We start from the raw sequence: 27,682 nt of genomic DNA, 5'->3' as shown, positions 1-27,682 counted from the left end.
TTTTCATTTCATCTATGTAACTACGTAGTACGTTGTCTTTCCAGACATAACATATTTCATATATATCTATCAAAATTTTGACATATGAAAATTAATAGATAATTTTATTTTAAAATAATATAAATGAACTAAAAATAATCACTAAACCATAAACTCAAATGTTAAAGTATTTGAAAAGTAGTAACTAACTTATAGTATTTCTCGCAATTTCACAAATAAAAATAAGGAAATGTGAATAGAATAATTTATCATATAAATGCATATAAATACATATCGAATGGTTAAAAATGATGAATTTGTGGAAATGCAATAAATATAAGAAAGTAAAAGTTCTATATATAACAAGAGTTATAAACTAATGCTTCTACATAAAAAATAAATAATCAGAAAACAGATATATGAAGTATATTAGTCTCAAATAATCTAAACTACTAATAATATCTACAGATACACATAAGTTTGAAGAAGAAACAAACACATATGTACGCGTACTTCATATACATATAGCCTATATGATATAGGACGACAAGTTTGTTCAATATGTCCCACGTTACATGCATCATCATCCCACCACCATTTAAATGAATTTATATTTACCATTTTCTAGTAGAATACAAAAATAGAATGGAATATAAGATAATTAAACTAAAAATATGATTGATTATAAAGTGTATCTCATATGGTACATCAAACCCTACGAAATCAGTGTTTTTTCTTTCTTTTTTTCTATGTCGAATAGATTACAAAGGCTTTGTAACCCTGTCCTAATATTCATATCACATATAATGTTATAATCCTAATTTGTACGACAAATTGTAGTTTCTTTAGCCCCTGCTCATGCCTTCCCCTCCTGCTTGGTTCTGCTCTCTGACTGGATTCAGTGTCCCTAAGGAGCAACATCAGACTATGTACCTGATCCCTACAGATGAAGAGATTACCCGTGTACTGTTACGGTTAAACCCGAACAAGACCCCTGATCCGGATAGTTTGACTTCAGGATTCTATAAAGCAGCTTGGAACATAGTAGGAACGGAAGTTGTCACCGCAATCAAAGGCTTCTTTCTTTCATCCTTTCTCCCCTCCTCTGCTAATGCGACTATCATGTCCCTTGTGCCAAAGAGAACATGAGCCTCCCTCATCACAGAGTTTCGACCTATTGCGTGTCTCAATACCATCTACAAGGTGATTTCAAGGCTCTTAGTGAAAATACTTAAGCCCATTCTTCTGAAGTTCATCCTCCCTTTTCAGACTGCTTTCGTTCAGAACAGACTCCTCCTGAAAACACTGTCCTCGCAGGTGAGCTTGTAAACGGATATCATAAGGCCCAAGGACCTAAGAGAATCACTATAAAAGTGGACATCGCAAAAGCCTTTGATACTCTGTCATGGGACTTTCTTTTTAACTGTCTGCATGGCATTAACTTGCCTCCTAGGCTAACTCGCTGGCTGAAAGCTTGTGTCTGCACTCCAAACTTCACGCTTGGCTACAATGGGACCGTTCATGGCTAATTCAAGGGCAGGAGAGGACTTAGGCAGGGAGACCCCTTGTCTCCTTATCTTTTTGTGATCGCCATGAACTCTCTATCCCATTTACTCAACAAGGCCGCTGCAGATTTCAAGATCAACTACCACCATCAATACAACAATGCCAAATTAACACATCTCAGCTTCGCTGATGACCTTCTGATCTTCATTGATGGGTCTCTTTCATCTCTCCAGGCGATCTTTCAAGTGCTAAAGGAGTTTGAAAACCGGTCAGGTCTTGCTGTGAGTATGCAGAAATCCTCATTCTTTGCATCGGGTCTGACTCAGGCTGAAATTGACACTATCCAAGCTTCTACGAGTATGCCCATTGCCACTCTTCCTGTAAGATATCTCAGCGTGCCCCTGAACTCCTCAAAGCCATCTCTTACAAACTGTGAAGGCATGATCCAGCAGATTAAAGCTAGACTGTCTTCTTGGAGTGCAAAATTGCTATCGTTTGCAGGCAGACTCCTCTTGATCAAAACTGTGATTGCATGGATAAACACATTCTGGTGCTCCTCTTTTATTCTCCCCAAAAGTGTGATAAAAAGAGTAAACTCTCTCTGTGGAGTGTTTCTGTGGAAAGGAGACATTGAGAGCCACCACTCTGCTCGGGTGGTGTGGGAAGATGTCGTCAAAGAGAAGAAGAATGGTGGTTTGGGGATAAAAGACCTTCTTGTCTGGAACAAGGCATGCATACTAAGACTTATTTGGCTATTGTTTTTTCAAGCAGGTTTAGTACGGGTCACATGGTTCAAATCAACTGTCCTAGACGATAACCTAAGCAACTTTTGGACTATCAAACCTAGCCATAAATTCTCCTGGTTAACTAACAATATAATCAAGATGAGGGATACAATGTTTACCTGGATCCAGCTGAAGATAGGTGATGGAAGGAGCTGCAGATTCTGGACTGGTAACTGGTTCCCGATGGGACGAGTTACTGACTTCATGCTACAGGGGAGGAACACACGCCTAGGTATCAGGAAGGACGCTACACTAGCAAGCTTGTGTAGGGAGGGTCAATGGCTTATTCCTCAGGCTCGCTCTGAGAATCAAGTTGCGGTTCTGGCATTCCTAATGAGTATCAGTTTTACAGAAGAAGAAGACACCTATGAGTGGGTGATAGACGGTAAATCATAAACTACATACTCAACTGGATCAGTCTATAAGAAACTAAAGGGAGAATCAGACACTTTACCATGGACTAAGGCATTCTGGATTACTGGAGGAGTACCAAAGCACAGTTTCTTTGCTTGGCTTGTAACTCTGAATCGTTCCCCAACTCGTGATAGGTTGCGATCATGGGGCCTCCAAACGGATTCAATATGTTTGCTTTGTGATGACTATGAGGAAAGCATAAGCCATATCTACTTTGATTGCATCTACTCTTGGGAAACTTGGACATCGTTGGCCAATCTGTTTGATATAACGGCTAGGAGGAACTGGAATGAAAGCTTACAACAGATGCAATCCTTAGGGGGTGACGGAATCAGGAAACGTCTGCTGCTTCTATCTTGGCAAGCGGTCATCTACTGGATTTGGGCAGAGCGAAACTCCCGACTTCACCGTAACTCCTCTCGATCTTCTGCGCTTCTGATTACAATCATTGAGCGGCAAGTAAAAGACAAAATCTCTAGCTATCGGGATGGGAATCCAGCACTCTCCTCTTCTCTTATGCAATCGTGGTTCCTTGCATGTGATCGAGTCTACTAAACAGAAAAGTTTCGACATCATCGATCAGAAAAGCTTCGACGTCAACGACCATTGCCTTTTCCTTTTTTCTTTCACTAGTTGGTTTCACTTGGGTTTTCTACTGGGCTTCTGTATTGGGTTATAGGGCTCTATATAATGGGTTTAATGCTTCTAACTGGGCCTTGCCCAAGAACTAAGCCACCTAGGCTATATTTATTTTATTTTCTTTGCATTTTAATATTAATGAAAGCCTTTTCAAAAAAAAAAATTGTAGTTTCTTTACCGACAAAATCTTAAAACACGACCTAAATTTGTACTGTCAACCTACGAACACACTTCGGACAAGAAGTCTATAGACTATATATAGAGTGCAACTGGATTACAATATTTTGGAATGAAATGATGTGGAATGGTGGATTCCATTAATTCCAAAATTTTTTTACCATTTGATATAAATGGAATGGAATGGAATAATCATTTCACCAATTCCAAAAATATTTTGATAAAATACAAAGAAAAAATTAACAAAATTGTTCATGAATGAATGAAATGTATTTTATTCCATTTTTTTTACTGTATTTCATTTCTATAATTCCATTTATTTTAGTTTCATTAATTCCAAATCAATTTACCAGTTACAGTCATAGTATATTAGTATAGGCAGAATAATAGTAATTCAGATATAATTTTATTTTTTGATCAAGTAATTCAGATATAATTTAAAAACATTCATCATATTTACTTTGCAAAACTAAAGTAAGTGATTTGTCAGAAACTCAGAGTGCTTCGCTGTTTATAATAAGCCGTTGGTTTCCACTATGGTCTCACGCGTACCTCAACCCTTATGGTCAAAGTTTGAACTAACTGATCCCAACTAAATATTTAGTTTTAACTTTTACGTCTTAACTAAAAATGAGATTAGTTTATCTTATGACATGTGATTACCCATAGGAAAGTACACATATAAGTCCGATTCAAGAAAATATATTTACATTTCATTCTTTTGAACTGTTTTACGTAACAACGGTTAGTTGTCCAAAAAAAAGTAACAACGGTTTGGAGTGAGTGACATATAAAAGCATCTTCAACTCTACCCTATTTTTTTTCAAACATCATTTCAGAATAAAATATTTTTAACCTCACTTTATTTTTAACTTTAAAATGGAGTAATGACTACGATTATTTCATTTATAGAATAATCTTACACGTTATTTTGAAGTTGAAATTTTTTATTTATAGAACAGTTTTTTAAATCTTAAATATTTTTATTTCATATTTTTTTCATTTTATTTAATACTTAATATTTAAAAATAATACAGTAACATAAAAAATATGATTTTCATAAGAGAATATTTAATAATTTTAAATAAAAATGCATAAACTAATAAAAATACCAAAAATAAATATAAAAATATAAAATAAATAATTAAGTTATTTCATAATCCGGTAAATCATTTTTGGAACCACCAAGATCAGTGAAATATAAAACAATAAAAATGACCGGTTTAAAAATATATTTTGCTCAATTTCAAAATTCAAAGATAAAGAAATTCATTATTCATTATAAATTGCATTAGTTGATCATATGTCGAAAAACAATTCTAATGTTCATTATTGAACCAAAATATGCTATCTTATATATATTTATGATTATTGTACTTTTTAATAATAAATATTTAGTTTAAATAAATTATATTTTATAGAATTTTTGTAAACATAAAATAGTTGGGGTTAATTGATAATTTTTTATAAGTATAAGATATTACTAACAATTATTAATTAAATAAAAATAGAATTATTTTGGAATATTCTTTTGGAGTAAAAATAGAATGATTCATTGGAGTAGAACTCAGTTCTATTTTGGTGTTGTGGCATTTTAGAGGAAAAATGAAGTAATACATTGGAGATGCTCTAAGTACAGGTAATTACCAAAAAAGAGGGTTTAAGTTCGGTTAATTGAATCGAAGCAGCTCTTTTGCATGATCTTTTTTAAGTTACAGCTAGATAAAACAAATTTAATTAAGTCTCACAAAGAATATGAAAGCCAAAACCAACGGTTGCTGGTTGTATCAACGTAAAATTGTCCTCTACTCACTGCTTTTTCTTCTTCTTTTTTGGTTCACCGTTCTATACTCTTTTAACAAAACAACAAGAACAACATGGTCAATCTCCTTGCGTAATTGTTCGATTTTTTTTTGTTAAAGAATAATTGTTCAATATCTTAGGACATTCGGTTAGAACTGATTTCGTTTTTTTAATCTTCTTTTAGAAGACAAAAACAAAACCCAAACCAAATCGCCATCTAAGAGAATCATGAAATAAACATAAGTTTAATCTTCTTTTTTTAAAAAATAAAAATTTCATTAATATTAATCAACTCTAAGAAAAGGGGTCATACCAGTTTTACATAGTGGTCCAATGGACTGGAGAACCGAAGCTTCATCTCCAACGAACACTAGCAGCGACCAAATCAAATGTCCCCGTGACTTCTCTAAAGTCGCAATGTCATGACCAACCCTTCGATTTGTGCACGGTAAACTGTAAGTGATAAGCCCCCATCCCCCACAGAGTAGTCTCGTGTTCTCAAACACCGACACCAACAAAGAACCAACTCTCAAAAACCTAGCTTTGTATACTACAAGTGTCTCGTTGTCGATCAAATCCCGAAGCCCACACACATCTCCATTTCAATCCGGTCAAGAGGAGCTACAATTCAAAGAGGGAGAGTAGAACTGGGAACCGTCATCCCCAAAAGAGTTCCATCGTCGTCGAAACCACCTCACAACATTCAGTACAAGCACCTAATCTTGATGACTGACTTGCGGAGTATATAGAAACCTCACCACCGTCCTCAAGCAGCCACGACACTCTCCTATAGATCCATTGCGCCATAAAATTTATCTAAAGTCGAAGAAGAGAAAGACACACCGCCGCTAAATCCTACAAACAACAACTATTCCTGCTCGATATCCAAAAAAAGAGACAAATGAGGAGGGGGAAGAGGAAGCCTCATCACGGTCCAACAAGACATCAGAGACCAGAAAAGACATCTTTTCAAGCGATTATCGATAGAGAGAAGCGAAAGAGAAAAAAAACATCACGCCTGATTACACCTCGCGAACATAATTTTAGTCTTTAACATATAAATATTAAAAGTTTAAATTCTATTGAGACTAGAATTGTATGTATCAAATCAAGCTAAACTTTTTCTTGCACTATGTCAAACAAGTGTTATCATCAGTTTATATTTCAAACTAAATACTTGTATCACCAAAAGATTAAACACAATTAAGTAGAAAATGAGAGTGAAAAAAATGAAAACCGTATTCTAGACACTAATTTATCGCTTGAAGATCACGAATCAAACCATGTGCACTGTTCAAATGCAAACACTTTGAAAAATTCTTTTTGTAATTAAAAACAATTAGAGAACCGAACCATAAAAGTAATCATATTCCCCCACAAACGACTAAATCACCACGTTCCGTTGTGTGTAACTTAAGGCAAGTTTTGAATGTATCAGACTTTCTTGTATCTATACAAATCATGAAATTATATTAATACCTTAGTTCAAAAACAAAAAAAGAAATACTAATACCGTATGGATGTGGTAATTACAAAGAAACAAATCGAAATAAAGAAAAATAAATAAAAACATGAATGGGTGGAGGAGACACATGGATTTCAGCGTTATTTTTCAAACTTCCTTTCATACCCGCGCACTAGCCCCCCCCCCAATCCATAGACGTTGCCCCTTTATTTTATTTTTAATAATTTTATTTATTTTCATTAAATTCCCAAAATCATTGAAAATATAATTTAGAGAGAGAGAGAGAGAGAGAGAGAGAGAGAGAGATGAGAGTTCAAAAAGAGGAGTCATGTGACGGAGAGAAAGAGATCAATTTTCATTTGTTTCCAAATAACAGTGAAGGTTACTAAAGGAAACCGATGCTCATGATTCATGAATCCTGATACCAAAGAAACAAAAGGTGATTCTTTTATATTTCAATTTTAGGAAAAAAATCTCAACTTTTGTTATTTTCTTTCTTTCTAAAAAAACAACCCTTTTCGTTTTTTTGTTTGAAACTCAACCGTTGTGAAATAAAAAAAAAAACTTACGAATCAAGACGATTCTGTGAGGGTTTTAAAAGCACGAGTGATGAATATATAAGTCCCTTTCCAAAGTGATTTTTTATTATTATTAGTATTTGTTTTTTTGTTTTTCCTGGAAAAAAGTTTGGATTTTTATTTTTCCAGATAAGAAAAAAAGTTGGGAGGGGTCGTCTCGTGGCTGTGGGTTTTATAATAAAGGGAGAAGGAGCGTCGAAGAATAGACAAAGAATATTAACAGAGGGAGAGCGTCAGAGAGAGAGAGAGAAAAATATATTACAATGGAAGAGACAACGAAGAAGACTACGAAGAAGAATAAGTTCGTTATTAACGAAGAAGATGATTCCAAAAAGAAGGAGCGTCATTTTGTTACCTGGTCTCAACAGGTCTCTTCCCCTCTCTCTCTCTCTCTATATATATATATAATAATAATGAATCTCTGTTTCATTGCTCTGTCTAGTCTCTGAGATAGGTTTTGCTTTGAGTTTTGCAGGAGGATGATATACTCAGACAGCAAATCACTTTAAATGGAACTCAAAAGTTAGTCTCTTCTCTTTCTTACAATTTTCTCGGACAAAGTTTTATGTTTTATTGATTCTGATGTTTTGTTGTGTTAATTGGTTTCTCAGTTGGGCGATCATTGCATCTAAGTTTACTGATAAGAGCACAAGGCAGTGTAGAAGAAGGTCTGGTTTAAAACTCTGATCAAGATGATTGTTTCTGGTGTTTTGTTTTGTTTTTTTTAAATCGGATCATGGGTTTTGGTTTTGCAGATGGTATACATACTTAAACTCTGATTTCAAGAGAGGAGGTTGGACCCCTGAAGAAGATACACTTTTGTGTGAGGTTAGACAAGACATCTTTCTTTTAATCCCATAGAGTTTGTGTCTGATCTTTGTGTGTGTCTGGTTTTGTAGGCACAGAGACTGTTTGGGAACAGATGGACTGAGATAGCAAAAGTGGTCTCAGGCAGGTATATATATATATCTATTACAGAACATAAAGAAAAGCTTTTTATGAATCAAGTTATGAAAATGAAAGTATAGATGGTAATATGTTCTTCTCTTGTTTGTTGTGTAGAACTGATAATGCAGTGAAGAACAGGTTCACAACACTGTGCAAGAAGAGAGCCAAGTATGAAGCCATGGCTAAAGAGAATAGTATTGCTTGTTCTGTGAACTCAAACAACAAGAGAGTGCTGTTCCCAGATGGTGTTACTACACCCTGCAAAGTCGAAAGTGAATCTCCTATTGCTAAGAAAACCAGGTGAGAAACTTGTTTTGGGTTTTCTCTTTTGGATTCAAAGAAGAAAGCTTTGAAATGTGGATTGACATGTTTTGTCCTTGTGCTCTTATTTCAGGAGAAGTCACATTCCAAACCTTAAAGAGATCAGTAGCTATGGGGATAGATCACATATAAAGGTTCATTCAGGTGTGAATCAGCAGGTTAGACCTCCATTTTCGGTACCACCCCACAATGCCGCAAGTGGAGATAGCACGGAGGAGCATCAAACAGGCAGTGTGAAAGATGTTGAGGGTAAACACAAAGGTAATCAAGAAGCGTTTCTTAAGAAGGATGATCCAAAGGTAACAAATTTGATGCAACAAGCCGAGCTTCTCAGTTCATTGGCGCATAAAGTTAACTCAGACAACACTGAACAAAGCATGGAGAATGCATGGAAGGTAACTAACTATGCGCTTTTGCTGTGATTAGACAACACTTTCAAGAAGCTGTATAAGTATAACATAAGTGTTGTTGTTGTTGGTGCTACTAATGTGCAGGTCCTGCAGAATTTCTTGAATAAAAGCAAAGAGAATGATATATTCCGTTATGGACTTCCGGAGATGGATTTCCAGCTTGAGGAGGAGTTCAAGGATCTTGTTGAAGATTTGAGGAGTAGTAATGAAGCTAGTCAAGCATCTTATAGGCAACCTGATCTCCATGATTCACCAGCAAGCTCTGAGAATAGCTCAGGATCAACTGTAATGCCGCACCTGTCTGGTGATAAGACCCAACAGCAACCAATGTCTGATACTCAGACAATATCTCAGAAGCAAAGTGTCGTGGAGGTACTACAGGATCAAGGGATTGTGTCTGATGCAACTGTGGAACAAGAGGGTTTACTCTCAACTTGTCATGATGATATCCTAAAGAACTGTAGTGAGATTGTGCCCATGTCTGGTGAAGAAGAGTTTAACTCGCCCGTTCAAGTCACTCCACTGTTCAGATCTCTAGCAGCAGGCATCCCAAGCCCTCAATTCTCTGAAAGTGTAAGTAAGCTTGCACCGAATCATTTGAATTGGTATAGTTTTATAGGAATGGAACTAACTGATCTGTGTCACTGCAGGAGAGGAGCTTTCTTCTAAAAACACTGGGTGTGGAGTCCCCATATCCATGTCCGAGTGCTAATCCTTCACAACCACCTCCTTGCAAAAGAGTCCTTCTTGATAGTTTGTAAACCAAACCAACCCAACCAGAAAAAAACAAAAAACCTAAAACCGCAGTTGTGTCCACATGGAGTAGGACATAACATGCATTTCTTCTCTTTTTGCTTAGATATTTCTTCATAGGTTTTGCAGCCATATCGGCCTGAAAAAGTTTTAGTGAAGCGGGCGTGCCATGATCTGCATTTTTTCCCCCTCAGTGGTCTAGACTCCATAGAATGTTAAAGGTAACATTTCTAGTAAGTCTAGACCTATCTCAGAAACTGAGTTTCTCTCTCAGATACTCAGCATTCAACTCACTAGGAGAGTTTCCTTTTATCATCATTATCATACTTAAAAAAAGGCTTCAAGTATGAGTGTTTCTTCGGTTTATAGTTTGTGTGTCTAAGAAAAAAAAGAAAGATTCTTTGGTTTCATCTCCCCCTCTTTTAGGGTCAAACCCAGATACATAATCTGGGTCTTTGCCTTCCCCCATGAATTCTTGATTTGTTGTGTTCTTGATTCTCTGTACAGAAGAAACCTATATAGTAACAACTTCAGAGAGGCATGTCGCCTTTCTTTATACAGTAATGATTAGAAAAAAACAGACAGAAGAAGAAGAAGAAGAAGAAAAGATAAGCCAAGACTAGCATAAGGTTTTGGAGAAGAAGAAAAAATAACTTTGCTTTCAACCCATTTTCTTTCTGTAGTGTAACTTCTCATAGGTGTGAGAAGAAGAAAAACAGAAAAAATATTTTTTTTTGTTTCCCCTTTGTTTCCCTCTCAGAAGATTCATGTGATTTGTAAAGAGATGATTATATTAGTGAAATCGATTTGATTTTGGTGTGAAATCTATACTATCTTTATTATTGTTTTTATAAACTTACCTGCTATGCTTTCATGTTCTTCTCCTCCTTCCGTGGCTGTATGCAGAAACAAAACTTCAAAATGAAGAGGGTTCTTAGTTGAACCCGGATCTGCTTCTCTTTAAAATGGCAAGAGTTAAGTATGTTAGTTAGTGGAAGACAAAACGTAATCATCACTTTCTACCTTTTTTAGTTTGAAAACTTTCAACCGCTCTTATTTATTAGTCCTCTTCTAAACCGGTTTTCAGTTCGTAATAAATGTTTTCAATACTGACCCATACCGGTCGAACCGACCAAGAATGTCCTTAGTTTTTAGTAAAGATTGGATCACAAAATTTAAATCATATTTTTGAATCATCATTACTATTACCTCTCTGCATCACTAGTTTTACAGTTGACTAACCTGGTTTGAGACTCTATGTTTCGGTTGGTTAAACATAAACAGCTAAAAGGAAAAATCTAAAACACACAGTTTAGAGATATGAGAAAAAAGTAACAAGAGACAGGAGCTAAACACATTTTGTGCTTTGGCTCATTCGTTCAACTCTTTTGCTTCTTCTTCTCCACTCTTTTCGACTTGCTCCATTTAAGGAAAATCTGATAAGACAAACCACCAAACACCATCGAAACGCATCCCCATTGCTTCAACGACAATGGATTCCCGCTCATTACCGATGACACAACTATGCTAACAAACTTCCTTGTCGTCGTTATGGTCGTGTTAGCTAGTGACCCGAAGTTACTTATCGTCATAAATATGAAGTTTTGTCCCACCGCACCGCATAGACAGTATTTTAAAATGTCCCATGCCGCTTCTGGGTGCTGCTTACAGAACTGATATGCTTCGAATCCCATCCCTTGTGGTAATCCAAACATGTAGACCATGTTGTATATTGTGCCCCATAGATTCATCCCCAGCATTATGTCCCAAGCTTCGGTTTTCGGGTACCTTGAGGCAATGGAGTCTTGGGTGGCGTTTGTGAATCCGTCAAAGGCGAGGTTTAAGAAGCAAAGTGCATAGCCTAGGGGAGCATTTGGATGTGCTAGCTTGCTAATTGTCTTAGAGCTTGTCTGGAAAGAACCAAATATATCATAAGCTTACAAATATGCTGTGATCAAAGCTTTTGGATGAGATGATTTGCATACCTTAAGAAGAGCAAACACAGCTACTCCTCCCGCGACAAGAAAGGTGCAAATGTATTCAGGGAAAGTGTATCTTATTCCGTAAACCAAAGTTCCCATCAGCATAACTGCATCATGGTAAAAGAGTGTTTCATAATAATCTTTTCGAGATGATAATGGATTTAACATTTGAAAACTACAGATAGAGATACCTTACCTGGAATCATTTTTGAAGATTTTGCCAGGACCTGCAAGAAGCAAGATCAGAACTCAACCCATCGCTTACCCTAAGAAGTAATCAAAATCCATGATCTGAGTATGACTGATCAGGTAAAAAAGATACCTGAGCTGGATAACTGATATACTTCAAGGCTTCAATCCCCATGGCAGGACCAATGGTATTAGTGATGCCGGCACTCCAATACGTCCACCATGGTGCACCACCGTTGCCGGTGCTTGACCAAAGCTTAATCACTGGACCAAAAATCAGATTTATATTTCAGCTCCATTTTGTATGTATTCCATGATAAAGGAGATAGAGATGGGATTGAACAAATGCTCACTAATAAAAGACCAGACCAAGCAGACTACACTTTGAGCCAAGTTCAAGAATGCAAGGTGCTCGAACCTCTTCTCATCTGGACCGAATCTCTTTGTAGACCTAATGAGAAAAAGCAATTTACTTTTTAGTCCATGGACCAAGTAAAAGTTTACCGTAGCTATGTCTCTATAACTTCCAACCACAGGTTTGGGATGATGATTATTACTTGGAGGACTAGGAGGAGGTTCTACATCCCCTAAGGCTGTTAAATTAAAAGATATCTCGCAATTAGACTTTAACATGTGATCTCTAAACACCACCTACTAAGTAATCCAAGAGTTTTAATCATAAACCAAATCCTTGTTGGTGATTGAGAACAAAGCTACTGCATGATCTATATCTATAGCAATTGCAGACGAATCATGGCGCCCATAATGTAGACTAAGTGGATATAAATTAGCAACAATGTCGCCACAACAAGTCAAATGACGATTGGAAACAATGAAGCGACGAGAATCGATCCGAATCCGATGTGACGAATTGCACTTACAGAGTTTCCTGAAGAACGCCTTGGTAGATGTAGGCGGACCAGATTCCGGAGACGCACAACGCCAGCAGCAGAATTCGCCGGAATCCAGATCCATTCGCCTCCATCTCCCTCAGGGAAACGCCTCCGCACCGCCGATTATTCCTCCGGCGACCGAGATGTTATTGTTTTGGACTAATTTTTTATTATTTGTTACAAAAAGGCGCGAAAATAGACGTCGATGCTCCACGTGGAGGTTAAACACTGGACTGGTGATCTCGCTTTACGCTTCTGATTGGGTAAGATGACGCGTAATACCATTTTGGGGCTCAGCTTGTGAAATGGTCTCCGTGTCTGAGGTAGAAAGGGAAACTACACACCGTTTGTTTGCTATTAAAACCACACGTTGCCTCGAAAGTTTGCAACATGTTAGGAAGTTTCGGTGGCTGGCTGCTTTGAAGTTGACCAGAGTGGGTTACGGTTACAATCATTGGGGGCCATTTGATATTTGATTTACTTGGAATTTTCATATATTGAATTTTCTAAAAAGTTGTAACATAAATTTTCATGGAAAAATGAGAAAATGGTTGATGATATTGATACATAAATATTTTATGAATTGTTTATAAAATACTATTGAATAATGTTTATCAAAACAAAGGTGATAAGATATACTTTTACGTAAAGGAAGAGATGATATATGGTTGACAAATAAAGTACGGTTGAAAGCTTAAAATATGATTAAATAATGTGGCTGAATATATATATATATATATAAGAGATTGAAATAGTCAAAAGATTACTTTTCACATTCATTTTTGTCGTGTTACTAATGACATGATTCGTATTTTTTCTTCAACAATCACAAATTTTATTGTCTAATAGCTTTGATAGAACTATTCAGAGGACAACATAAGAAACTTCTATTACATATTGATATGTAATTATGTAAATATCAAGTTATATATGAATAATTGTAAAGTAGTACTAATAGATGTTGTAAAATCAAAGGTGATAAGATGCTTTTGTTTCAAGGCAAAGAAGATAATATTGTTGACAAGTGAAAGAAAGGTTGGACTCATAAAATATGACAATAAATAAATACTGATATGCACTCATAAATAATACTCTCTCTGTTCTTGAAAATAAGATTTTTTATAGTATGCACGCTTATTAAGAATTTTAATAAATGTTTATAATTTAATTTATTTTTAACTTTATTATACACTTTCCGATAACTTTCCACCAATGAAATTTAATCAATTCAAATATTCTCCATTAATGTTCCTCAAAAATATAAAAAATACTTTAACAATATAGAAAATCTATCTTTGTGGAACAAGAAAAAAATCTAAAACATCTAATTTTTGGAACGGAGGTAGTATAAATTACGTATACGTACTTTTACTCATAATTAATAGATATCTTATGATATGGTTGACAAATAAGTATTGAAGAGTTTCAAATAGTCAAAAGTTTACTATTCACATACTTTCTGTCGTGTTCCCATCACATGCTTCGTAGTTAAAACCTCTTGTGATTGATAATTCATACCAATCACTTGGAGATATCATATATCAAGTTGCTTTTAATGTTATACAATTGCCGACAAAAAAAAGGACTACAATATCGTTCGACCTTACTCGTAATGTGTTGCCAACCACGTACACCTGTCTAAAAAACGAAAAAAGAAACTAATTTGAGAATTTATGGGAACGAAACTATTCTGAATAACCAACCATTTAGTCTCTTGTTTTGTACAACAAGAAGCAAAACTATTATTGAATGAAAGTATTACATTGCAGGTCACTTATAACACTTTTTATTACAGCGTGGTCACTTTGTGCTTCTGGCACGCTTATTCTAACGAAACCCAATTACACGGACTAACTTGGTTTGTTTTTAATTGTCCATTTCATTAACTAAACAAACTAAATGCTTAGTTTAGACGGGATGTTACACAACCAATGATCTATTTTTCGTGATCTAACGGCTCAGACACAATATACTTTTATTTTTCTAAAAAATTTTTTTTAGCGACAATAGAGTTTATATCGGCGGCCTCAGCGACGAAAACTCTAATTTTGATCCTGGAGGCTCCATAACAACATACAACTTCATCTCAGCAACAACATCTACTCCTGTCATATTCTAGAAGATTATCGATTTTTCCTCCACCTAACATTTCGCCTCACTCGCCAAAGCACCAAGATCCCACAAAGCTCGCAATGGAGATTCGCTAATGTCGCCATCTCCTTTGATGCCTCTGTGGACGATCCATCTTCGTCTGAAAACTTGGTTTAACCGAAATTCTATCGCTTACATGCTCCGCCCTGACAAACTCAACCTCGAGCTCATCAGATTTGTATGTAAATCTTTGGATCAATATTTTTACAATTCTAGAAACCTTATTGTCTCCTCATCTTCAAGAGATTTTGAAGATTCATTAGTGCTTAGAAAACAGGAAATGTGTAAGTAATGCTCCTAGAGCAGTTTTTTACAACTATGAGCTAATTACATTTATTCTTCTAACTAAATGGATCCCACAGTTTTCAATTTTATTTTTCTTCTCTCTCTTTCAAATTGATTCTTTACTTTTTAATTGTACAGACCAGACCTTCCATAATTATACTGACGGGACTTTGAACTTCCGGAAGTTTACTATTCGACCTTTAACTTTCCAAATTGCAGAAATAACCTATTAATTTAGTCGTAAACTTTCAATTATTCACTCCAAATTCAATCAAATGTAAATAGAAATATATATATATATACAACTATATACAATCTATATGACTAAAATGAATTAGAATATGTTTTAAAACTCATAAAAATAGTGAGATATCAATAATGAAAAACAAAAAAAAAAATTGTTAATGTACATAAAAAAGCCTGTACATGTGTACAATACGAGCGAATTTCGATGTTGTTTGCTAATTGTTAGAGTGTACACACAAAAAAATTGTAAGAGTGTACACAAAAAGTTGTTAGAATATAACCAAATATATTTGATGTTTTAATTATGATATTGTATGAAGAACTCTTGTATGAAAGCATGGTGCAATTTGGTTGAATTTAAGAGTTTAAAGAACATATGTATGTGTACACATGTAGTTTAAAGAACATATGTAAGTGGACACATGTTCAATTTGAAGTTAATGTACACATGTACATTTTGAAATTAATGTACTATTTATCTCCAAGATCCTCTTTGTCTCCACCAACCAACATTAATTGTTTCTTATAACAAAATACTAATATATTTGAAAAAAATCAAAAAACACAGAAGTTGATTCTGATATGTAATAAAGTAAACTAGGCAAAATATAAGAAAATGGGGTTCCGCGGTGTAATACATTATACACATATGATGATTGATAATTTGATAGTATATAGTATTATATGTCAACAAAATGAAGAACAACAAGTTGATGAACAAAACAAAAAATTCAATTTAGTTTGCATTATATGAGTCTAGAAGATACCCACGACAAAAATATGAGATTGACAGCCTTGATAATATTTCTACCATATCGGATTACTCATATCGGATTACTCAACTTACCAACACCATCATCAACATCATCACCATTATCATTGTCATCTTCATTTTTACTGTGCGTGTGTACGATAAAGTATATTAATGTACTTGTGTACAGTAAATATGGATGTGCACATGTGTACGGTAAATATGATAGTGTACATAGTAAAACAACCAGAAATTAGTCAAGCTAACACTTACCATGAAGCTAGCATGAAAACACAAAGAAGGTGTGAAAGATGATATTTGGGTTCAGTCAGATATCAAGGATGCCCCGACCCTGTGTGTACATGGAAGAAGGAAAAAAAATCACATATACATTGTGTTAACATTATCTTGAGTTCATGAAATCGCAGAGGCTTAGTTATTTAGATAGAAAGCCAACAAAAAACCAAAAAAAATGCACACAATCACTTTGATGTATAATACAAATTATGTGTACAGATGTACAGTTTGAATGTAATGTACACACGGCTTTTCTTTTTTTTCATTAATGTTGCAAAATTACGAAAATAACCTCATCTTCTTCCTTAGCTATTGTCGAGCAGAAACCCTAATTTCCGCCTATCTCATCTATTTTCCAGGATTCTTTACATTCTCAACTTGTTTTTCATGTATTTTTACCCAGATGTGATAGCGTTGAATCCTAATTCATGGCTTTAATCTTGAAAGTTCGAACAAAAGTGATTTTTTTGGTTTCCGATTTGTTGAGCGATTTGTTCCATCAAAAATATAGTTTGATATATCTCAAAAGATAGATTGAAAAACAAAGACACTGATTATAAACATATTTTCTTTATAAAAGAATAAAAAAAATAAAATTAATATTACAAAAAAAAATAAGGAACTCAAGAGGAGGAAACAAAAAATATGATACATGAGACTCACTTTCTTTTGTTTGCTATGAAGAACCGTGAAAAAAATTAGATTTGAAAAATAAAAGATTAAGAGAGAGAAGAAGTGAAATCTACTAGTTACAATTTATTTTGGTTAAGAAAGTTAGTAAAAACTGTTTTGATAGTATAAATTGTCTCATTGTGTGATAAAAAACTTAAAACTGTGCTATAATGTAATTGTTTCTTATGTTAATAACTCTTATTGAATTATGATTTGTGTTATTTATACATTCAGAATTCTAGGATATTTTTTAATTTCCACAATTATTCACACGTGTCAAGGTGTAATATAAAAAGGCTCTTGTATGTGTCGGTCCAAAACGCAATGTGAATAGAGAGGAATGTGTTGGGTCAATGCATGGAATAAAGTTTAGATAATACTTGAAATTAAAATATCACAAAAGCGTGTTAACCACCTCTTTTTTCATTAAAACCTTTCGTGCCTTGTTTGAATGTATACTAAATTAATCCCAAGGTTTATCTGAAAACTCATTCGAATCTTTTACCAAAATTAATCAGTCAGTGATGGAAAATCATTTTTAGATTTGATGCACATCTTTAGGAGTTTTGCTTTTGCTTAAAGGTAAAATGTATAAAAGCAAAGACTTTACAATCTGACGTGGACTTGCTGACGCAAGCAAATACGCAGCCAAGTTTAGACCAAACTGTCCCTTCTCGACGTTTGTAAAAATCATATAGATTCGCAGAATCCAAGGGTGTAGTAGTCATTTAACGATAAAAGCCAAGGACCACGGCGACCAAAGCATAAGGGTAGAATCGTAATTACACAAAACCCCCCACCACCGTGACTTTTGTATGAATGGTGTGCTGTGCTTCTCTGTGTTCTTTCAGAATCTCACGTTCCTTCTTCTTCTTCCTCTCACTAACGATCTCAATTACTCTTTTGAATCTGTTCATTGTAGAACAAAAGAGTGAAGCTTTATCTTGAAAAAATGGGTAATTGTTTAGATTCATCAGCTAAAGTGATCAGTAGCAGCCACAGTCCTCATGCTAATTCTGGTAACTTTCTTTGTCTTCTCCATAGCTCATAAAGTTTCTTCCTTTTCTGGTTTGGAATGTCCAAAAATGGAACCTTTCATAAATGATCCATCTCTGATTTGAAGTTAATGATCTGATTTTTAGATGCTTGTTTTTGTGGCGTTAATTTAAGGTTCATCAGGGTCAAGAGTTTCTAGCAAGACAAGCCGTTCCACGGTCCCTTCAAGCTTAAGCATAAACTCCTACAGTAGTTTGGAGTCTTTACCCACACCGAGAACAGAAGGAGAGATCTTGTCATCACCTAATCTCAAAGCTTTCACCTTCAGCGAGCTCAAGAGCGCTACCAGAAACTTTCGACCTGATAGTCTTCTCGGTGAAGGAGGTTTTGGTTATGTCTTCAAAGGATGGATCGATGGAACTACTTTAACCGCTTCTAAACCCGGTTCTGGTATCGTTGTAGCTGTCAAGAAGCTTAAAACTGAAGGATTTCAAGGTCACAAGGAGTGGTTGGTGAGCAACTTTTGCCTCTCCTCTCTTAATCTTTGTTTTGATCATGAGATTGTGTTGTGACATTGTTTTGTTTCAGACTGAAGTGAACTATCTCGGTCAGCTTAGTCACCCGAACCTTGTCAAACTAGTTGGGTACTGCGTAGAGGGTGAAGACCGGTTACTGGTGTACGAGTTCATGCCAAAAGGAAGCTTGGAGAATCATCTCTTTAGACGTATGTCAACAACATGTTTGGTTCTTTTAAACCGTGTTTTGTTATCTCCCCGTTAAATGATTTTTCCTTTGGGTATTGCAGGTGGTGCGCAGCCACTAACATGGGCTATAAGGATGAAAGTTGCAATAGGAGCAGCCAAGGGGCTTACTTTTCTTCACGACGCTAAATCACAAGTTATTTACAGAGACTTTAAAGCTGCTAACATTCTACTAGACGCGGTAATAAAAACTGATTACCAAGCTCTCTCTGTTCAACACCTTATCACTTCATTTCTAATCAAAACCTCTAATAGTATTGATCTTTTAATCACAGGAATTCAACTCTAAACTTTCAGACTTTGGTCTAGCCAAAGCAGGTCCTACCGGTGACAGGACACATGTGTCCACACAAGTCATGGGTACTCACGGATATGCAGCACCTGAATATGTAGCCACAGGTGTGAAACTTTGGCCTTAGTTTATAAACTTTTAGCATGTGCTTCAATAGATTTAGCCTTTGTTAGAGCCCGTTCTGGACAAACCCGGATGAAACATTCGCCTAGGGCCCCCCAATTTTTTTGAAGAAAATAACATCGATAGGCTCCCAAATTTGTAAAAAAAAAAATGCCCCTAAATTTATTAAAAAAATAATTTTATTGAAATTTTTACTAAGTCGCCTGCTGCTAATCTCAGGACAGCCCTGGTCTTTGTGGCTCATATCTTGACTTTCATGCACAGGTCGATTAACAGCTAAGAGCGACGTATACAGTTTCGGTGTGGTGCTTCTAGAACTACTCTCAGGACGAAGAGCAGTGGACAAATCTAAAGTGGGAGTGGAGCAGAGTCTAGTGGACTGGGCAACGCCGTATCTCGGCGACAAGAGAAAGCTTTTTCGAATAATGGACACGAGATTAGGAGGTCAGTATCCTCAGAAAGGAGCATACACAGCTGCTAGTCTTGCATTGCAGTGCTTAAACCCTGATGCAAAGCTCAGACCGAAAATGTCTGAAGTTTTGGCCAAACTTGATGAGCTTGAATCAACAACCACTACCAAACCTGGAGGTAATAGACAAGCTCAGATTGATTCTCCAAGAGGTAGTAATACTGGGGTTGGAGCCAGACAAGGCCAGATTATTTCTCCCAGAGGTAGTGGAACCAGACAAGGCCAGATTGATTCTCCAAGAGGTAGTAATGGTGCTGGAACCAGACAAGGCCAGATTGATTCTCCTAGAGGTAGTAACGGATCTGTTGTACAGAAATCTCCAAGGAGGTATAGTTATGATCGGCCTCTCTTGCACTTAACTCCACTTGCTTCTCCTTTGCCTTCTCACAGTCAATCTCCTCGTGTAAGATAGTATCACTGTAATAGTTCTGTTGTAATGTGTGCTGCTCTGTTTGTAATATAATAATGCATTTGTTCACACTACATGAGGCATTAGCATTTTGAAGAATTTGTCTAATTTTTGGTTTTTAATTTGTTTGTTAATTTATCTATCCTTATTAGAGCTGAAGTTTTGGTTTACATAATAACAACAAAAATAAAAAATAAAATAATTTTGCTGATACAATATAGTTATTCTTGGCCCAGCTACATAATATTTGATTTTTTTTTCTTAACTAAAAACTTTGGTTCAGTTTTAGTTCAGACAAATTTCAGTTTAGCTTATGAATTATACAGTTCACCTTTTCTTGTTTTACAATGAAAAAGGCAAACTTCATGAACAAACTGTAAATGATTAAGAGAAGCATTATAAAGAACTATTTACTAAAAACCTTTTTTGTTTGTGAAGACAAAAAGCATCTGAGAGAAATCTAAAGGGACCATGTCAAAGACTCACCACACCAAACCGAAGTAAACACACAAAAAACATAGAAACAGAACAAATAAAAAAGGTTTCAGATCATTTTTTTTCAACAGTGTAAGATGATCAGGATGACTCTTTGCATTGCTTTCTCTATTTGCCTCAAAAGAATTTCACCGTTTCCACTCAGCTTTCGTCGATTTATCTGAAATAAACATGAACAAAATGGGTTTAGGAGGTTTGAAACTTTCAAGAGGCTTGTGTATAAAAAAAGCTTTAAACTTCTTACCACCACCAATGTCCTTGGAAGACGAAAAAGATCTGTCACTATTCATTGATCCTTTAGCTGAAGCTATGAGAAGTCTGTGAGCTCTTGGGGACATTGTGTCCAGCTTACCATTGGCTGCAGCAGGAGGAAGAGAGTGGCGTCTAGTTATTCCATTTTTCCCTGGCTTCTCTTGACCACCAAACCTCGGAGACCCTTGTCCTCCTCTTACTCTTGCCTTTGCAGATGCAGTTGGAGCCATGTAGCTTGGGATCTTTCTCCCGCTGTGTGTAAGCCCTTCTTCTTGATGATGATTCTCAATCTTTGCAGGCAGCGATGCTCTTCTATCGCTTGGCTTTGTGTCATTTCCATTCTCAGAGCTTATCTGCAAGTCTGGCTCTTGAATCTCTTCTTCAGCTTTGTCATTTCTCTCTTCGGTTTTGAGTTCATCTTGCTCCATGGCATCCAGAGCCGGTGAACTCTCATCTTTAGAAACTGTTTCAGTGCTATCTTTCACCTTTTCTTCTTCAGGAGTATCAACAACATGAGCTGAAACCTCGTCACCAGGCGATTCTTTCTGCACTGAATCTGCAATCTCTTTCTTCTTCTCAGCAGATCTGCGGATAGGTTTCTCTATCCCATTGGAAACTGAAGACTTTCTGAGACTAACTCGAGGCATCTCCTCCTTAAACTCCAATGAAGAAGACACTTCCTTTACAGCGCTTGTACTTTTTCTCGAGTTCTGCTTAGACTTATCATTCTCGGTTCTTGAAACCTCTTTACCAAGCGTGGAAGCCTTCCTCACATTTCTCTTAGGCTTTTCTTTTTCAGCTGTAGAACGGCTACTAGAGCTACTTCCAGTGGTTAAACCACCGGGTGGTTTCTTGATACCTTTCTTAAGTTTTCCCTTGTCTGCTTCAACTGGTTGAAAACTTCGCTTCTTTGTCTGAGATTTCGCAACAAGGCTCTTAACCACCAGTGGACCAGGAGCCCAAACCTGCAACAGCGTCCAGCGCTCAAGCCACACCATGGCTGAGTTAGGATCTTCAGGACCATACTGAATCTTCAGAGGCAATGCCTTTGGCGACGAAACTAGAAGCTGAAAAAAGTCAAGGAAGCAAATAACTAAGAGAGTGTTACATAATCGCATAGCAAACTGTTGATGTTACCTTATCAATCATGGAGAGCTTTGTGGGATTCTCAAGCCATCTGTAAGTGCTTCCTTGCAAAGTTTCAGGATTCTCAGGTTCCTATCAAACAAAAGAAACTACAACTTTGAAATCGAGTAAAGGTTATTAGAGTAGAACTTACAAAGTAACAGACATTTAAATTACCGAGTTTGTTTTCTGAAGTTGAGTCCCGGTCTCTGAAGATCTAGACTTCTTCCCGCGGAGAAGAGCTTGTAACTTCACAATTCCCCAAATGCAAGAGTATGTAGCAACAGCTTGTCTTCTAACCAAGTGACCACGGATCACTGCTTGCAGCTTTATGATACCTTTAAGCTTTTGTAATTCTTCACGAGCCTTCACTCATTTGAAAAACAACAGAATAAGAACCGAAATCTCATTACTGAAATGTAGAAAAAGAAGTAACCTGATGAGATCTGACAGCAGCTTGAACCTTTGTAGCAGCTTCTTCAAGCTTGAGTTCTTCTGTGTCATTCCCTGACTCAAGATTCACATTCGACTCTGCGCTTGGCTGCTTCTCGGGGACTACAACATCTGGGACTATTACAGCTTGTGTAGCTGCTGCAACTTCCTGTGATGAAACTAGTACCGGAGGATTGGTAGCTAAGTCTGAGACATTATTATCCTTCACCTTCACCTTCACCACAATCTCTTCTTTATTTGCAGATCTCTATCACATATGAACATTTTTTACAGTTACATATCATTTTGACATAAAAGACAAAAACAACAATGTCTTTCTTCAGTGTTCTTACCAATTTCACGGTTCCTTTCTCCAAACTTGACTTTGATGACTTCTTCCCAAGAAGTGACTTGATCCATTTACCAGGACTTGGAGTTTTTCCCATCTTTCAACACCTACAAATAGAAAGTTGCTACAGAAATAGAAACCTGCATAAGCAAGAATAACACATTTGGTATAAGCACAAAAGCTAAAGCCAAAACAAAACATACCAAAGTCTGTTAATTTCAAGTAATACTCTATAGTCTCAAATGGAATCAGCATTTTTGACAAAGCTGAACACACATTCCATATACAGAATCACGAATCTGTAAATAGAAACCCTATAAACAAACACAAGACATGAACCAGATAGAGAGAGAATAACCCTAACAGATGGAACATAGACGGTGCAGTAACCTAAAGCGAAAGAAGCATGAATCAAAAGGTAACGAGAGCCAAAGGAACACATAGAGACCCATTAACTAAGATAAACTGAAAAAGCAGAGATTTTGACGATAACAGAAGAAAACCCAGATCTCGAGTTAGAAATCAAAAGCAGGAAACTTTCTAAACTGGGTCAAAAAAGAAAATTTAGGAAAATGTCAAACCTCAAATAGAAACCCCAGTGTAGCTAAATAGAGACGAAGAGACCACACCGAACCGTCTCTTTCTTTCAAAATGTTGTCTTCTTTGGCTCCTCGCCGGAGCAGTGACCTTAATAATAATAAAAGTGGTTTACAGTGAGAATTACACTCACCGTTTGTAACGTGAGAGAGAGAGAGAAAAGGTAAAAGAGGAGCGACAAAAGGAGAGAGAAAAAGAGACGGTTCGTAAACGACAGCGTTTAAGATATGTTTTGCTTGTTTTTTTCAGAATGGGCCTTATTAATGGGCTATAGATGGTATAAGCCAGGGGTTTAAGGGAATTTACTGAAATAACCTTTCTTTTTGTCTGACATTATTATTTGGGCAAATCTCCAAAATAGCACATTTCTAAGTTTATATCACAAAAATAGCACTCAAAAACTAAAAAAAAAGAGAATACATATATACAATGTGAACTAGAAGTTAAAATGGAAAATAAAAATCATAGCTAGTCATGTTCTTCAATGCATTTTTTTTTGGACAAGTTCTTCAATGCATTAAAGTTAAGAAAAGAAAAAAAAAAAACATAGTCATGTTCTTCTAATGCATTTAAACCAGCCTGTCGAGCTGAGGTTGTGTAATGAACAAACAACCAAAATAAACAAAGTCATAACCAGATTTAAGTAAACAAAAGTCAAAGACTACTATTAGTATTTAGAAATCTTGAATTGAGTTTTTCATTAACAAAATCGTATAACGTGTTCCACAAACAATGAGATCTACAGTGATTGGTTTCCCACCTTACCACGTTTTCTCCTCGGAGAAACTGGAAGACACTAGTAACGACTTTGGTGCAGCAAGTTTGTTCCGTGAACAGGTAAAACTCAAACAAACATAACATGAACTATATAATATTCCCTCGTTCCACAAAAATACATTTTTTAATATTTTCACACATATTAATAAATATTTTCACGCATATTAAGAAAACACATTAAACTATCATAATAAATATATCATTTTCTGTAATTTTCAATTTTCAATAACTTTTAACCAACAATAGTAATTCAATAAAGTCAATTAGTTTTTTTGAAGTTTACAATTTTTTTATAGAAAACACAAAAATACATATTTGTGAAATAAACTTTTTTCTAAAAAGTCTATTATTAGAGAACGGGGGAAGTATTAGATATGGTGGATTGATATATTTTGGTATTCCAACAGTTGTACTAGTCATGGGCATATTATCTGAAACCCGAAAACCAAATCGGAACTGAACCGAAAAACTGACACCGAAACCGGACTGAAAATTACAAAAACCCGAATGGTTTCTATATTTCCAAACCCAAAAAACTGAAACCAAACCGGGACCGAACCGAGAACCGAACGGGTATCCGAATATTTTGAATATATTAAAAATATTAATTATTTTAAATTTTAGTATATATAAAATATAATTTATAAATAAAAAATATCCAAAAAATCTGAACTACTCGAAATTTTTTCAGTTTTTCCGGGTTTAACTCGGGTTTTCATTTTTTTTTTGGGTTCTTTGGGCTTTAGACCCAAACCACACCCGAATTATTTATAATACGGTTCCACTTCGGGTTTTATAAAAAAATAGAAACCCGAGCCAAACCCAAACCAAACCAATCTGAAAAATGTCCGGTTCCTAAACATCCCGACCGAATAACCCAAAAACTGAATAAACCGAACTGACCCGAATGCCCATGACCAAGTTGTACAAAGGTTGTCTCTGAGAAGGCATAGCAGTGCCAGGGAGATGTTATCAAAATGAAGCAGAGAAGAGTTTGCCACAGAGCTTAGCTCAGAAGATGGAAGTTTTATTAAATCTAAGACATTTGAATTTGGTTAGCGTTCTTGGACACTGCAGTGCTAGTAACTAAGACCACAATCAACACGCTAGACACACAATTAATCTTCATTGTCCAAGAATATATTTCAAAGAGGTCGTTGAGGGACTTCCCTCACAGGTAAAACCTGAATAAAGACAGAGAATACATTCAGTTCTCAATAGATTCAAAATTGGAATTTTTTTTAATCAGATTAAAGGAAGAAAGAGGTGCTGAGAACAATTTGGAGATAAGAGAATATATTATGCTTGAAACACTCACTGTACAAATCAGTGGCTAGCTACACTATTCCTTTACCATCCAAGGTGTAAAACACTTTGCATAATTTTCAATTCACACACAGAAAATTTACAGGCATTTCTAGGCTGGAGCAGGGATTCCTCTAAGTCAAAACTCCCCAGAGGTTTATATCTCAGAAGATATGATAAAATGTGCAATGTTCTATCATATTCTGAAACTTGTTATGAAATTGTGTGCAGTAATGAGGCTGGAGAGAACGAAGATGTGTACCAGTTTCTATACTACTTCAGATCATCAAATGCAAAGCAGTGGCTGCAGGTTCTTCGGTGATGGTAGGTTTAAAGCTTCATGTATGTTCTGTTTCGGTCAGACCCTTTTCATATATGTTAATCTGATATAGCTCACAAATTTGGAACCTTTCTTGCAACAAGGATGAACAAACACTGGGAACCATGAAGCATCCGTGAAGGCAGTATATGAATAAAAATCCTCAAGAAAAAGTTGATCGTTAAGAAAGTTGTAAAACAACTATGCAAGATATGAGTGTAGAGAATGATCGAACTCAAATACATATGCCACTATGAAGAGGAATGTGGTTAAGATAATACATGGAAGCATTAAAGGAAACAAATCAAATAGTTTGAAAACAAACAAAAAGACAGGAAAGTAAAACAGAGAGAGAGAGGGGGAAGTATTGGTGGAATCAAACACAAGAGAGAGAGAGAGGAGGTTCAATGTTTCTCAAGACAAAATGCTACAAGAAAGATTATTACTACTTAGTCAGCAGTCCAGCTTTGTTCCACAACCTCGCGGACTCTTCTGTTATACTCGCGTTTGCTTTCACTGAACATTCGTGCCGCTTCGGAATTCGCAGGAGAATTCGGATTAGGATCACAGAGCAATGACTGTAGTTTAAAAAGAAAGAAAGAAAGATGTGATCAGATAAACAACTTTAAAATGGAGATCAACGACCAAGTGGGACATGAGAAGCATGTCTATATATATATATATATATTATACCTGGATGGAGGTAAGTATAGCAGCGACATCATAAATTGGACTCCACTGGTTTTGGAGAATGTCCAAGCATATACTCCCATCAGCATAAACTACACACGACAATGATCAAGTGTGAGTTCCGTGAATCACATGCATTCAGAATAAGACAAAACAGCTGGTGTGTTTTGTTATCTTTTAACTCACTGTTTGGATGGAACATCCGTGAAACAAACCGAACAGTTGGTGGTTTGTTCGGATAATCTTCTGAAAACTGCAGTGAGAGTTTGAAAGTACCTGGACAAAATCATACAAGGAAAGATATTGAATATTGCTAAAATCTAAAGATAAGTGAATACTACAATAAACAAAACTTTACCTCCATCCCATGGTGTATCATCAGGCCTGCCAATCCACAAACAGAAGGCGTATAAGTACAACGAAGACATAGAATGTTTCTGTAAGTATACTTGTTGACATTACCCAAATATAACAGCATTCCAGAGCATGATGTTGTTGTCTTGAGGAGCACCGCTGATGCCAGCGGGCGGGTCTTGCTGCAACCTCTTGAAGTCCCTCATCAATCTCTTCCTCGCTGGTGTCGACATCCTTCTCCTTTACTCTAGATATCTATAACCAACCAAGCAAGACAAGACAAGTTTTTATCAAAACCAACTCAACCCATTTGCCTAAGCATAGTCGAATCAAACTAGTTTTTGTTATATAACCTATGATCATCATCTACATAGCTTACAAGTAGTACATCAACTTCAAGTCGATAAAGTTGTCTCTTTTCAATACTACAAACAGTTCCCTTTAACCTATGGAAAGATCGGATCTAAAGAGATTTAGATTTTAAAAAAAAAATCCATGAGAGAGATCTTACCTACCGTTGAGCTAAAAAGGTAAAAAGATCGGAACTTTAAGCGACGAGGATAACCACCGTTGAAGCGTGGAGAGTCTCCGATCGGTGATCTTCGAATTCACCGTGCGGTTGAGAAATGATGTGGAGCTTCGTATAACGCACGCTGTGGAGATCTTCTAGAAGGCTTTCGATCTAATCAACAC

At 36.0% G+C, this 27,682-nt stretch overlaps 6 protein-coding genes across 7 annotated transcripts; 3 read left to right on the top strand and 3 right to left on the bottom strand.

The window, feature by feature from the left end:
• The first annotated feature begins 1,571 nt into the window (after positions 1-1,571).
• Positions 1,572-2,666, top strand: LOC106324313. The gene has a single exon (XM_013762303.1). It carries the CDS (start codon positions 1,572-1,574, stop codon positions 2,664-2,666), a length of 1,095 nt encoding a protein of 364 aa, XP_013617757.1.
• A 4,402-nt stretch (positions 2,667-7,068) lies between these two features.
• Positions 7,069-10,602, top strand: LOC106319136 (myb-related protein 3R-1). The gene is made up of 10 exons (XM_013757381.1): positions 7,069-7,207; positions 7,476-7,714; positions 7,822-7,868; positions 7,958-8,014; positions 8,102-8,174; positions 8,246-8,301; positions 8,409-8,594; positions 8,689-9,010; positions 9,110-9,598; positions 9,676-10,602. Exons 2-10 carry the CDS (start codon positions 7,610-7,612, stop codon positions 9,784-9,786), a joined length of 1,446 nt encoding a protein of 481 aa, XP_013612835.1. The 5' UTR covers positions 7,069-7,207; positions 7,476-7,609; the 3' UTR covers positions 9,787-10,602.
• A 359-nt stretch (positions 10,603-10,961) lies between these two features.
• Positions 10,962-13,040, bottom strand: LOC106322678 (UDP-galactose/UDP-glucose transporter 1). Its single transcript, XM_013760778.1, has 6 exons — positions 12,831-13,040; positions 12,303-12,400; positions 12,083-12,213; positions 11,957-11,987; positions 11,764-11,867; positions 10,962-11,688 (listed from the first exon to the last, which is right to left on the bottom strand). The coding sequence occupies exons 1-6, from the start codon at positions 12,932-12,934 to the stop codon at positions 11,158-11,160; spliced, it is 999 nt and encodes a 332-aa protein (XP_013616232.1). The 5' UTR covers positions 12,935-13,040; the 3' UTR covers positions 10,962-11,157.
• Positions 13,041-18,078: 5,038 nt separating this feature from the next.
• LOC106327745 (protein kinase 2B, chloroplastic) lies at positions 18,079-20,438 on the top strand. Its single transcript, XM_013765985.1, has 6 exons — positions 18,079-18,263; positions 18,415-18,752; positions 18,829-18,964; positions 19,046-19,182; positions 19,277-19,400; positions 19,681-20,438. Exons 1-6 carry the CDS (start codon positions 18,197-18,199, stop codon positions 20,295-20,297), a joined length of 1,419 nt encoding a protein of 472 aa, XP_013621439.1. The 5' UTR covers positions 18,079-18,196; the 3' UTR covers positions 20,298-20,438.
• Positions 20,439-20,690: 252 nt separating this feature from the next.
• Positions 20,691-23,694, bottom strand: LOC106327867 (protein IQ-DOMAIN 31-like). The gene is made up of 7 exons (XM_013766161.1): positions 23,529-23,694; positions 22,952-23,087; positions 22,603-22,866; positions 22,344-22,532; positions 22,179-22,259; positions 21,034-22,108; positions 20,691-20,949 (listed from the first exon to the last, which is right to left on the bottom strand). Exons 2-7 carry the CDS (start codon positions 23,042-23,044, stop codon positions 20,918-20,920), a joined length of 1,734 nt encoding a protein of 577 aa, XP_013621615.1. The 5' UTR covers positions 23,045-23,087; positions 23,529-23,694; the 3' UTR covers positions 20,691-20,917.
• Positions 23,695-26,162: 2,468 nt separating this feature from the next.
• On the bottom strand, positions 26,163-27,682 carry LOC106324683 (ubiquitin-conjugating enzyme E2 2). Of its 2 annotated transcripts, none has more exons than XM_013762644.1 (6): positions 27,501-27,682; positions 27,098-27,244; positions 26,994-27,019; positions 26,822-26,911; positions 26,639-26,727; positions 26,163-26,523 (listed from the first exon to the last, which is right to left on the bottom strand). In XM_013762644.1, exons 2-6 carry the CDS (start codon positions 27,220-27,222, stop codon positions 26,395-26,397), a joined length of 459 nt encoding a protein of 152 aa, XP_013618098.1. In that variant the 5' UTR covers positions 27,223-27,244; positions 27,501-27,682; the 3' UTR covers positions 26,163-26,394. The 2 variants fall into 2 exon arrangements, with proteins under 2 accessions (XP_013618098.1, XP_013618097.1); XM_013762643.1 differs by having other exon boundaries at positions 27,505-27,681.

This window comes from Brassica oleracea, chromosome C2, assembly GCF_000695525.1.
Source record: "Brassica oleracea var. oleracea cultivar TO1000 chromosome C2, BOL, whole genome shotgun sequence".
NCBI classification, from domain to species: Eukaryota; Viridiplantae; Streptophyta; class Magnoliopsida; order Brassicales; family Brassicaceae; genus Brassica; species Brassica oleracea.
The sequence above is the reverse complement of the archived record's forward strand: the minus strand, read 5'-3'. Positions and strand labels throughout refer to the sequence as shown.